At 41.5% G+C, this 13545-nt stretch overlaps 1 protein-coding gene across 1 annotated transcript in view; it reads right to left on the minus strand.

Annotated features, from left to right (window-relative positions):
* The window catches only part of ANXA2 (annexin A2), a 25437-nt gene extending 17323 nt beyond the window's left edge, over positions 1–8114 (minus strand). The window contains exons 1-2 of the mRNA XM_009273985.1: positions 8049–8114; positions 3800–3899 (exon numbers count right to left, since the gene is read on the minus strand). Coding sequence (XP_009272260.1) covers positions 3800–3899; positions 8049–8096 — 148 coding nt within the window. The 5' untranslated portion in view covers positions 8097–8114. The remainder of the gene's footprint in view (positions 1–3799; positions 3900–8048) is intronic.
* Between the last annotated feature and the right edge of the window lie 5431 nt (positions 8115–13545).

The following is a 13545-nucleotide window of genomic DNA, read 5'->3' on the forward strand; positions in this document are numbered from 1 at the left end:
TGCATTGTGCATCACTTCCTTTGTATATTATTATTATTACATCATTATTGTTGTTGTTATTATTTTATTTCAATTATTAAAATGTTTTTATCTCAACCCACGAGTTTTTTCTCACTTGTGCTCTTCCAATTCTCTCCCCCATCCCACCGCAGGGGGGAGTGAGCGGGCGGCTGGGTGGTGCTCAGTTGCTGGCCTAGGTTAAACCACGACGCTAGATATAATGGATTTGTTATAGATGTATGTTCTAAGCACTTTCCTACAACAAACCTCTGTTTGAATTCTGCCAGTCATGGAATAAAAAAGTATACCATGAGACCTCAATAAAAGGTTGCAGTTTAGGTTGCAAGTAATTAACTATTCACAACCTAGTCTGACAATAAAATCATTTAACAAAGTATCTGAGACACACAAAGTCACAATGCTAGGGAATAACTCTGATACAGAAAAGAGACACTTCAGCAGTCATCTTTCCTACAAAGAATTAAAAAGAAACCTAACATATGCTCCGTTAGTACTCTTTTAGTTAGTTAGTTTCTTCTCTTTAGGCTCATATACTTGAGCTACTCTATACAGAGTGCACAATGGAGCATTATACAGAAATTAAACAGCCTCTTGTCCTATACAGCAAAAAGCCAACATTTACAAAGGACATGCTAAGGCACTAGATGAACTTGCTACGGAAAAACTAAATGACGCATAAAAATGAAACTGGCATAGCAATGACGTTTATTACAAAAGGAACAAGCCAGAACTGCAACAAGTTATTTGCATTACACAAACTCTAGGTTGAACTATTGCTAACTACAAACTGTTTTTTATCATCTAGAGCTATTTTTGCACATCTCCCTTTCTCGGCTGTTGTGTATATATAACACCCCTGCATTTAATTCACCTCCACTCAAAGCCCAGCAAAGGGCTGGGCAATATATTTGTGCAGTATAGTTTCTGCAGATAGATCTGAGCCCAAATAAACACATCACAGTATTTCCCGCAGATCCCACCATAGATAAAACAGATGGCTAACCTCTGAGGAATTAATCTGAAGAGTGTGAATGAATGCTGGAATATTTAGATATTTTATAGAGCAGAACAGTCAGATACTCTACCCCAGATCTTTGCCCTAAAACAAATACATGGCTGATGTTTAGTCAGTAAAATAAGTTTTACCCATTTTACACACGATCACCAAAATGGAGATTCATGACTCTGATTCAGGGAGTTTACATTACTGGGAAACAGCTGGATAATTAATTAGATGGTAACTTTTCAAAACTGACCCACCCTGACCGCAAATACCGTACTTGCATGTTGTTTATATAAAAATGCAGAAGGTATACCCAAATGATTTTTCCCAGAGATAAGACTCCACGGGATATAATTTCCACAGTGCTGCTGTAAAGGATACAATTTGAAAGACTACTTTGATGATTGTGAAATACAGGCCCATTATAGCATGTAAAGACCCAGATTTTTGAAACAAAGAGAAGGCATGGGTTTCAGATACCCGAGTCCTTCATCCTGTATAAAGTAAAGCCCCCCAAATAGGCTTGGTTCTTATGTCCGTGTTTTTTTGAAACTGACCACCTGGACCACAAAACCAGCTTGCGTATGTATTTATTACCTGCTCTCTCCCTCTCACTGTGTTAAAACAAGGTGAACAAGTCATATTACTCTTCACGATTCTATGATAACTTACACTGCTTATTTCTACCTTCCGCATACAACACAAACTAATTGCTAGAGAATCAGTGATACTTCCTGGAAAAAGGTAGCTCCTGTGGGTACGTACTGTTTGTTCATTGCGAGTGTTATATTTTTAGCTCAAAAACTATGAAGATATTTCCCAGAAATATTTGAAAATGTTTTCTTGCAGAAAAATTTCCCTGTGTAGCTGTTTACATCACTGTTTGTAGAAAACCAATTCTTGTCTGAATGATTCAGAATTTTCATCTGGAAAAAACCCCACATATATTTCAGAGAGTTCACATTTTAGCAAATTTTCTGAATCAGCAGATGAAAAGATCCTGTAACCAAGCATTCGAAGTGCAAGGAAACAGTAGCTAGAAGAAGGGTCCTAACACTCTGGTTCTTTATTTCCCCCAGGAATACTTCGTTTGAGAGAGTCTTTATGGTGGAAGATTCAGTATTAAAACCATAAAGAGATTCTCCCCTTTAAAGCCACCTTCCCAAAAAAGCTCCTGGATAACAAGCTAATAAGCAGAGATAAGCTCAGTCCTACAAACATGCAGGTCCATGAATAAGTTTCCCTATTATTTGTTCAAAGGGTCGGGAATCGTCTCTCTAACGAAACGTTTCCATGTATCTTAAAACCAAACTCAGCAAACTGCTTATCTTTGCTGGAAGAAAGCGAAAAAACAACATGAGCTTGACTTTCCTGGCTAGAAAAGCTTTTGTACTGCCTAGGATATTGCAATTTCTTTTTGCATTAATTAACAGCTTTAGTGTTAAAATGTGTAAATTTGTACCTATCCTGAAAGTCTGATGGTATATTTGACATGTTTAGATTTGCCCTGTAATCAGAGCTGTAAAAAACTATGAAGTCTAGACAAAACTCTACATACACACAAAGCATCTTCTGCCAAACATGATGACATTTACTCCTCTCTTGCAAGAAGATTTTTTTTAAATAAAAACAAACCATAAAATGATTCAAAGTCAGAACTGAACCTACTTTAGTGAGCAGACAAGGGATTTCTCCAGTTAAATTAAGAAATCTCGTGAAAGGAAGCCTCATGCTTGTTAGGGAGGGGGAATATTTTACATTTTATAGCAAGTCAAACACGTGCTTTGTTGGCACTGATGAAAGACTGCATTTCTTTCTGATGAGAAACTGTTTGGCTTTTAAATTTCTCTCTCTCCTGACATGTAGGCAAAAGACTTGGCAGTTCCAGCTACACCCAGCTGTTGCTCCTCTGGCCTGGAGGAAGTCTGGAAAGTGTGGCACACCCTTTCTTTGTTACACAGCAGGACAAGGACAGAGGACCGCTGCCCTGGGAGTACCACCAAGGTATTACTCCAGAGTTGTAGTTCCTACTCCCTGTACTCCTGATTGTTTCACTATACCAGGCTTTTCCACGCAGCTGCACCTCTCCCCTGCTCCATCATGGTCTCCTACCAGCCAGTGGAAGTGGTGGATCCTGGCACCGATACAAGGAGATGGAAGCCTACCTGAGAGCCTGGCTCAGAGCAGCAGAGGACTCACATTGCCCTGCCCCGGAAATACTGCAGCATCATTTCAGAAACCAGACTCTGTTATTTCTAGGACTTTCTTTGGCCCCAAATTAATACAAGATACATGAGCAGTTAGTTCAAAACCCAGGAGAAAAATGTTCAAACCATCCCTATTCAGCTGTCTGGAGAGCTGAAAGGAAGAAGAAATGTCCAATCCAATAATCCAGTAGTAATCCATGATTCAGAGCTTGGTCCCAAATCACTGCCACAGAAGCTAACACTTCATTCTCAGTGGCAGAAAAGTAGTAGAATTTGAAGTACTGATGAGTGATGAGAAAAAAGTGGACATTTTCAGTGATAACCTCAACAACTCTTGGCCACAAACTTCAAAAGCATATTCAAAGTATGCATTTACAGAGTTCAAAATCTAACTCGGTCAAGATTTCATCAGTGAGGTCTGAGAAATCCAACACCTCCTAAAATAGGTATCCTAGAGTAAGGATATTAAAACATTGGTCTTGAGACACAGTATCTTTTTTTTTTTTCTCCTTTCACGCCAGCATTCTACCTGACAAGTAGAATCAAAGCCACAGCACATGTTCCTCACCTTTGGTCTTGATGGCTGTTTCCAGGGCTGCAGCATCCCGGTCAGCATCAAAATTTGAGTATGCCTTAACTGTGGCATATGCACTTGGTGGGAGAGAATGCTAGAAGAAAAACAACCTCAAAGTTAAATTCATGTAATCCTGTCCTCGTTGCAGTCAATAAAACACATGCCTCTTGGTTAATCGGTATTTAGCCAAATTTTTAAATATAAGAACTACCATTGGGTATCTGTGAAAATGGAATTCTGCTAAGACCCACCGAACCCTGTTCTCCTGATGTGTATTGTCCAGAAATCCACTCACAGCCATACTTATTATAACAAAGAATATATACAAATAGGTATTATATATTATTGCAGCAAAAACCTAACACATTCCAAGTTCACTCACTAAACCTCAGTCTTCTAAAATCTGGAGTTTTCTGGCTAGATCTGAAGGAAATTGACTACAGAAAGATAATTCAAAGAAAGTTTAAGTATCTGCCGTAAAAGCCTGAAGTATTTTAGATTTGAAGCCAATACTTTACTTTGGATTACAGGCTACAATTAAAAAAATAAAGTAGAGGGAGATGGAAGATTAACAATGAGTAAGTCAGAACAAGTTTTGTGCCCTATCTCATGGACTTTAAAGGACACCAAAAAAATCTTTTTAAGCCTATCGTTCTAGAAAGCAGAAGTTACTCACAAACTTCTTTTGAAACTCTATGCCTGCAGATACTTGGTTTAAGCAGCATGAGGCTAACAAAACCAAATGACATTTCTAGTTACCTCTGCTAAGAATAAGAGGACCTGCAGGTAAGTTCACTTTGTAAACAGCTGCAACATTTTAGAAGTTACCAGATTTTATCAGCTGTTTATGGCTGGGGGCTCCTGAGGATTATAGCTTCCAACGGGAAGTCACCAGAGTAGAGATTCAACTCTTCTCAGCTGCTTCAGTGTAAGCTAACAGTTTAGCTTGTATCACCTCCCGTGGGCAGGTTAAACTAAACCACAGATTTTCATATAAACAGTGAGAAATATTCACAAATCCCACTCCGCTGAGTTCAATTTAGAGACGTAAACCTCTGGCAGAAAGGCGTAGTGACTAACACCTGAAATTGCCATAGCTGTTTCCCAAGTGAATGAACCACTAAGCTTTCTTGGTAAAGATCCCCAGAAACTTTTGTTTCAGGCCCTAACTCCAACAGAAAGCCAGGTTCATAAACAGGACTGAGCTCTCTTAATATCCCTGGAAAATCTTTTCACATGCAAATTGTTAGAAGGAGGACAAATTTTACTAAAAAATTCCATGGTTTTTGACTACATTTGACTCTATCCTGTAGAGGTCACACTGTCCTAAACAGATTCCTCTGGCGGCAGCCACTGTGCCTTCTTGAGACGGTCTGTGTTACGCTGTGGAGATGGGAAGTCAAAAAAGCACCAATAAACCGAATCATTCTTTCATCTCTTACCATCAGCTCAATCTAGCAAAGTGGCCCCAGTTTGGCCCACAGCCACGCCACAAAACACAGCCTTTCCTGTTAGCAGACCAAATTGCTAACAGAAACAGTAAATGGAGACGTGCAATGCAGCCTCAGAGAAATCCGTGTGCCTGAAAGATTCCTAAACCAAAGCCCATTAATATACACGATCATGTGGCACTTCTATCTAATTAACCAGCACTGCTGGATAATCTGAAGCAAGTCACCTAGTGAGCTTAGCAGAGTTGGGTACCTCTCCTTCTACTCAGCTCTAAGTATTTTCTGAGTCATTTGGACAGAGTATTTTACTGTAAGATGATCTCATACACTGAGAAAATACATAGCATATTTGCAATTTGGGAGCCATCTTTTCCTCTGTCCTTCCACCCAATGCATGCAATAAGCTGGATTCAGATCCCCCGACACCGGTCAAAAGACCCAGGAAGCGCCATGGACATATGTATACCCAGGAAAGACGGAAACCTTCTGCTGGCTACTCTACCAGTAAATGGACCGTCTTCAAATTCAGCATCCACAAAGATTATGCTTTACTCTCTCAGGTGACTGGCTTGAGTACTTCAGTGGAGTAGACACAGGTCTTATCAGGGTGATTATTCTGCCTATGAAAAACAGCCATTTAAATTCCAGACTACATGGTCTCAAATTACTCTGGCACACTACTGTACCACAGTACTGGGACTGTATGTTTTCAGACGAGAGTTTTTCCAACTGACTTTCCATTTAGTTCAATACAAAATTTTCCAGGATGTGGCAGTAAAAGTCCAGCTAGCATGTAACTGCACAAGCAGTCTGGGCCAGACTAAAGCAGAGAAAGATTTTTTTTTTCTCCCCACATATTTAGCGTGCTTCAGAGGTCCTCCAACTGCTTTACTTCCTTCGAGCATGATGAATTCAATCCTATTGGGAAGAGCAGAACATGAGGGAGACGCATATATCACTAACAGGAAAGCTGAAGAGGCTTAATTTCTTCCAAAAAACCCAGGACCCTTTCAAGATATCTACATCTCAGTACCCTCTGTCAAAAAAAATCATCAGTCGTGTTTGAAAACTGAGTAACTTGACATCATCCAGTGAGTAACCTATAAAGGCTTGATAAAATATAGGCTTCCAATTCTCAGTGCGAAGATGGAGTACATGATGAAGCATAACAGCAAGATCTTTGTTACAGAATCTTTCTATGCTCCCTTGTGGATAGATGCAGAAACTGTAAGCATAGATTAAATTCAGCTCAACTCCTCCTTCCATTAAGGAAAGGAGGAAGATAACAACAGGCTGAAGCAAGCAGGCCAGTTTCTTCATCTTGAAACAAATCAATCGCTGTACCACTGATGCAGAATGCACAAATTCCTTATTGCACAAGACAGGACTTGGGTTCAGCTGCCACCATTCTATACCCTCAACGTTGAAAACTTTTTTTGAGAAAAACGGGTGGTTGAAGTACTGTGTTTAACATCAGTTAACTTGCTGAATCATTGCTTAGGGGAACTGGGCAAATCCTTTATGCAAACTAGCTACTCAATAATTCTGGCTTCCAACTTAGGATCTACAGAACAAACTAGCTGCCTGGTATTTCTCACACTCTATGGCATGATTTCTGATGAAAATGCTGGCAAGGAACAGTATTCAAATTAGACTTTTGCAACCACTCACAAGCATCATGGAAGAAACATTTCTGCCCTTGAGAATAGATTGCTCAAATATTATTCCAAAAGTAATTCTCCGTTGAAACAAGCACAGCCAAGAAATCTGAAGAGTTGACTGCTTTTGCAGTACAAAACCAGCTTTGTTACTTACCTACAGTGCACTAGCCAGTTCTTTGCAACAGCTCTTTCACAAAGATCATATGGTATAATTTTTTTCGCAACAAGTAACAAAAATAGGCAAAAAGTTTACTTGTACTGAGTTCAGATCGGTATAAGCCAGAGTTACCGGCTATAAAATTTAAAAGTATAGCAAGTTTATAAGCAACATGATGAAATAACGCATGGGTAGGATTCACTTCCTCTTCAGTGACAATCACAGAACCACAAATTCATGGCATGATATCCTGACACTACGCTGGTAACCCTACCATCCAATGTTGCAACGTAAGAAATCAAACAAAGAGAGTGTGGCTTTCCGGTATTTCAATAAAACTATCAAGCAAGTGCAGATGTGGTGGAAAATACACAATCAAACCCAAGATTCTTTATGCTTTTCAGAACAGAAAATGAGAAAAGAAGTTTGAAAAAATAAGTTTTTTCAAGAGGTAGTTTGGTTTTGGTGACAACCATTACAGGAATATGATCCCCAATATTTTAATTCCCATTAAGTAATGTTCTCCACTTTTAATTGAAAAAAAAAGAAGAAAAGAAAACTTGGAAGGTACCAGCAAAACCGAACACATTTCCATCTTCTCTTATCATCCTTAATTTATTTGTTCCTTTGGAAGAAAGAGGGACCACAGATGCGAACTAGCATTCAGTTTGTCCTGTGATCTCTTTCATAAGGCCCGGCACATGAATGCTGGTCAATGCTGCTGGCCAGTTCGAAGAACTGTCATTAAATCTAGTCACCTCATATAATTGTCCTATGGTTTACAGCTGCTTTGTGGCTAAAAACTGATCACTGCTGACTAGGTTTTTAGTCAATGTTAAGTTTAAGTAGAAGAGATGTGTGGAATCTTGTAAACTGCACAGCTCAGTACAATTGTTGGTAGAGAGTCCTGTAAAAGAAAAAAGATGTGGCATTTAAGTAAAGCAACCTTTTTTTGTTTAGATAATAATACTTACATCTCCTTCAAGGCTGAGCTTGCTTAAAATTTCATGGACAGTAGACATCTTGAAAGAATGCTGGAGGAAGAGAAAAAAAGAAAAAAAACAAGTAGACTTAAATATATTTACAATTACATCAGCATGTCATATAGTCCTGAAACACTGCAGCACTGAAAGTGACATAGTCCAATGAATTTGCTTAATCCCAAGCAAGAAAGCAGATTTAAGAGTTTCCAAGCCACACCACCATTAATAATGCAAGTGAGAGGTCTTCATTCTATTGTACAATAAAAATTTATCTTTACTCCTTTAAAAAAAAAATTTCTTCTCCATTTTAAATACTTAAACTTAGGAACTGGAGAATCTCTACCTTAGAAACAGAATCAACTACGTCTACAACTCAGTACCAGGAAAATCGTGCAGAAGAAACATTATAGCCTGGTCCAGCTCAAAGCCAAATAGCAACACAAGTAGTAGCATTTAAATCAGACGCTCAATTCCTCAAGTACTCATGGAATATATTGAAACTATTTATATTCATGCAGACATTTTATAAAATCATAATGCTGTTCAGTCTTTAATCCTGGACACAGGCCACAAATGCCTCAAATATCATAGAATCACAGAATCGTTTGGGTTGGAAGGGACCTCTAAAGGTCATCTAGGCCAACCCCCCTGCCGTGGGCAGGGACATCTTCAACTAGAGCAGGTTGCCCAGAGCCCCGTCCAACCTGACCTGGAACGTCTCCAGGGATGGGGCATCCACCACCTCTCTGGGCAACCTGGGCCAGTGTTTCACCACCCTCAGCATCAAAAATGTCCTCCTTAGATCTAGTCTGAATCTACCCCCCTTTAGTTTAAAGCCATTCCCCCTTGTCCTGTCACAACAGGCCCTGCTAAAAAGTCTGCCGCCATCTTTCTTATGAGCCCCCTTTAAGCACTGATAGGCTGCAGTAAGGTCTCCCCGAAGCCTTCTCTTCTCCAGGCTGAACAACCCCAACTCTCTCAGCCTTTCTTCACAGCAGAGGTGTTCCATCCCCCTGATCATTTTCATGGCCCTCCTCTGGACCCGCTCCAACAGGTCCGTGTCTTTCTTGTGCTGAGGGCTCCAGAGCTGGACGCAGGACTCCAGGTGGGGTCTCACCAGGGCAGAGCAGAGCAGAGGGGCAGAATCCCCTCCCTCGACCTGCTGGCCACGCTGCTTTTGATGCAGCCCAGGATACGATTGGCCGCCTGGGCTGCGAGCGCACATTGCTGGCTCATGTCCAGCTTTTCATCCACCAGTACCCCCAAGTCCTTCTGGGCAGGGCTGCTCTCCATCCCTTCTTCCCCCAGCCTGTATTGATACTGGGGGTTGCCCTGACCCAGGTGCAGGACCTTGCACTTGGCCTTGTTAAACCTCATGAGGTTCACAGGGGCCCACTTCTCGAGCTTGTCCAGGTCCCTCTGGATGGCATCCCGTCCCTCTGGCGTGTCGACCACACCACTCAGCTTGGTGTCATCTGCAAACTTGCTGAGGGTGCACTCGATCCCACTGTCTATGTCATTGATGAAGATATTAAACAGTACTGGTTTTGTAGTGGCTCCCCAGCAATAAGAATCACAGGACAAGCTACAACCACCAGTTAGTAACATGATTGTCAGATACTAGGTAACAAGGACTCTCTTAAAATGATAGCTCCAAAAGTAAGACCCATTGAGGCAAGATAATAAATATCATAGCTCCATTGCCAGAACCTGCATAACATCTTGCTAACATATATAAAGAAAAATAGGGAAAAACCCAACCCTGAGATAGATTATACACGTTGCAGAAATGAACATTGATGGGATATGCTTATGCTACAACGCCCTGCCTTTTTTCAACTCTGGTTTCTGGTCAGGGAAGTTTGACAGAGCTGTATTACTGTTTTACTGGAAGGGTCTCTCAACTATGGAGGAAATTTTTTCCAGAGGTTAATAAGCCAGAGGCAGTATTTAAGAGGCTTGATGCATTCCCAAAACTGCTCTCAAAGTCCTCTACTGAAAGGACAGACATTGCCACTCACGTTACCTTCTAGTCATCCAGGCTGGCACCTGCAGCAAACATTATTTTGCCTGTTGAAATTAAAGCTTGTTTCCCAGGAACTCCACAATCGAGCTGTAGAGAGCATTATCAAAAGGGGAAAGAGTTGGCTTGATGAAAGGTGGGAGAGAAGGGACAGCAACACCTCAAGACCAGTGACATTCCACTAACTGATAACTGAGCCTGGAACCAAAATTGCACTATGTTCAGCCTCACTGGGTGCCACTCCCTTCAATTCCACGCTGTCACCGGTTCCCCCAATCCAGCTCCCAGATACCATGCCCTCCAAGCTGACTTCCAGCTATCGTGTAGCCAGTCCTGGGTATGTCCTTTCAACTGGTTTTCAGATTCTTTTTTTATTCTCCATCAGTCACTCTTCTGATGCTATTGGGGCTTTCTCAGACAAGCAGTACTAGCTGCCCAGGCAAATTTCCCAGACAAACCAAACTCCTCTCCACTCAATGATCAATCTGAAACCAAGAGCTCAGAGAACCAGCAAGAAGTTTGAAATAGTTTCTTAATAACAGAGATCTGGTTAAAATTCTAGAACAAATGTTTATTTTTTGTTTTAGCTCCTGTAAACCTCCTGTACATCAAGAGAAAAGCAGAGAAATCCTAACTTTTAGCAGATATAGCAAGTGTTACGAGAATAAAATGCAGAAACACAGTTACATGGCTTTTGTAGTGTAATTTGCTGTAATCACACCTTTCCTCACTTAGAATACAGAAAGAAAACCTTTCATCTTCTGAAGCAACCTAGGTATAAGTAACAAAAGCAACTTTACTTCAAGGAAAAATTAAGATCCCAGGGGAGGAAAAATAAGACAGAGAATGAAAATCACAGTCATGCATCAACTTATTTGAGAATAATTCTTTTTCAGAGCAAAAATCCAACGCAGCCCTTTAAGGATAGGCTGCAGAAGTTGTAATAAGCTGCTACCTGCTACTGGCACTACTAACCATGCTGGTTAGAGGGGGATGATATATTACTGAGTTATGAAATCCTTAATGTTTACTCTTAATAAAATGAAGTGCCTAACAATAAGACCTTTGTACTCTGACAGTATTACAACCAATACCAAAGAGCAACTGAAGTCCTTTAGTCTTCCTTGTCACAAAGAACTAAAAAACACCAGTGAAAGCTGAAGCAAAGCAACTGCAGTATCATCTTTCACAAAACAATCACTGAACAGCTTTTTGCAAGACTCCTGTTTCTAAATCAATTAAAAACCACATTGAACCAGGCTTGTTGGAAAAATAAACTTGAACAGAGTCCAGGAACAGAACTAACACACCCTCACGTAGGGCTGGAACTGGGAGGTTCATATCATCAGCACACAACAATGCTATAGCAACCGACCGCCCATCAGCAGCAAGCTGGCAGAAGAAAAAAAAGTGGGAGTTTTTGCAAGAATCTTTGCAGAGAAAGATCTTTACTTAGAGAACAAACGCATCTCTCGCCACAGCCTGCTTTGTAAGGCACTCATATGTGAGAACAGACTCTCGCTGTTCTCCAATGGACTGATTCTATCTGATGTAGTTTTGACAAGTTCTGAGTGGGTTTGAACATGTAAATAGAAAATACTTGCACTAACTTGTTCTTCCTTATGCTGGAAAAGAATCAACTTCTACCTTCCAGCTGTAAACTAATACTTCAATACCTTGAGGCAAGTTTCTACAACTGGTTTTCCTCCTAAATCCACGTTACGTAATCCTGAATCATGTTATTCTACTAAAAGAAATAGCATCTGTTTTGACCTCGACCCCCACAGTAATCACTGGTTTGCAAATTTGTTATTATATTGGGCCTCGTCTATATTCAGTACCTTATCCCCGAAACTGTTTGGTGACAGAAGAGCGTGTGTTTAAAAGCAGCCCCGTATCTCGCTTCCCAGGGGCAGCTCACATACCTCACAGCAGAAAAACCCCATGTGATCCATGGAAAAAAGTGTCAGGTATGCACAAACAACTACATTGCTCAATAAGCAGAGTTAGCATTTTAAGAAGCACTTATTATACTCTTGTAGACAGAGATTGAGCAAAGGATGTTCCCAGACATCTGAGCCAAGGAAACGGCATCCCCGGAATGAGAGAATGGAAACTCTTTCATGCGGAGCACGTTTGTGTCAGGTCTCCAAAAACTAGGGCAAGGCCTGGCAACAGAGGAGATGAGGGAGAGCGAGGAAGATCCACAGTATCTGCTGTAAGTGAAATAAGGACTCAAAACCATTCATTTATATACAGTCCTAACCGCAAGTACAAATGAGCCAGGCTGTATCTCCCCAAATCTCCCGATAAGGTTTAGCAGATCATTTAAAGCCACTACTTGGAGAAAAAATTAGCTTTAAAGAAAAGGATTTCAAAACCCATTAAACCACGCTACCACAAACATACTTTAACCGTTCTCTTCCACAGACACTGCTAATAACCCAGGAGATGTTCCATTCTAGGAAGATACTATGTACATACAAAATTAAGGACTTTTATTTCTTCAAATTAAAGTTATTCTCACCCTGAGACTTTACAGGATTTTTTTTTTTTTTTATATCAAGGCAAACCAGTCCATACATTAGCTAATAGAAACTATACTCACTAGGGCTGCTTATCACAACTAGCTCTGCCAACAGAAAGCACACATAGGGATGGATCACTCAAGGGCACAGAGGTTCCAAAAGATTCTTTCATTCTTGACCTATACGTCAGGGTCTGCACACCTCTGTGCAGATACAGCATTTGAACATGAACATAAGAACAACTAACGTTAAGCAGAATTAAAGCTGCCATGCATGAGAACACAACTCACTTTGGCATGGCTATCCTGAAATCATTTCACTTCCAGTTAAAATACATGGCAACATTCCTTTGACCTACCCCCCCTCCTCACTCGAGGAGGAAGAAGTGGTATCCAAGCTGACTCACAATCCAAAAGGCAGCAGCAAGATCTCAGCAATTCTGCTCGTGGCCGGGGCAGGGTGGGAGAGCCGTGCCCAAGTCTGGCTCTGCGAGCAAGGAGCCGCACGGGGCTCCCTGGCACGCTGCGAGTGAGAGCGAAGGCAAACCTCGGGTAAGCGCTGGCTACCCGGAACACTCCCCGTACGAGGGCTTCTCTGCTGCCCATGCCAGCGGCCGCAGCCACAACCTGGGGGAGGAGGGAAGGGAAGGGAAGGGGCTGCTGTCCCAGGCCGAGCCCGACGCGGGCGGGCTCAGGGCTCCGCCGCGCCTGCAGGAGTAACTCCAGCCTCGCTACAGCTGAATGAACACCTCCTGCCACGGCCGGCGAGGCTGGCTGGCACAGCCCGCGTCTCTGCGAGGCTCCGGGCTGAAAAGTGGATTTACAGTATCGCCGTTAATCGAGCTAAGCCTTTTTGTACCTTAACGAGGAGAAGAAGAGAGTATTTGGGGAAGTTTGACGAAGTTTGGGACCGGTTCCTCTTTTCTGAGCGCTGCCGC

The sequence above is a fragment of the Aptenodytes forsteri genome, unplaced genomic scaffold (genome assembly GCF_000699145.1).
Source record: "Aptenodytes forsteri isolate BGI_AS27 unplaced genomic scaffold, ASM69914v1 Scaffold239, whole genome shotgun sequence".
Classification (NCBI taxonomy): Eukaryota; Metazoa; Chordata; class Aves; order Sphenisciformes; family Spheniscidae; genus Aptenodytes; species Aptenodytes forsteri.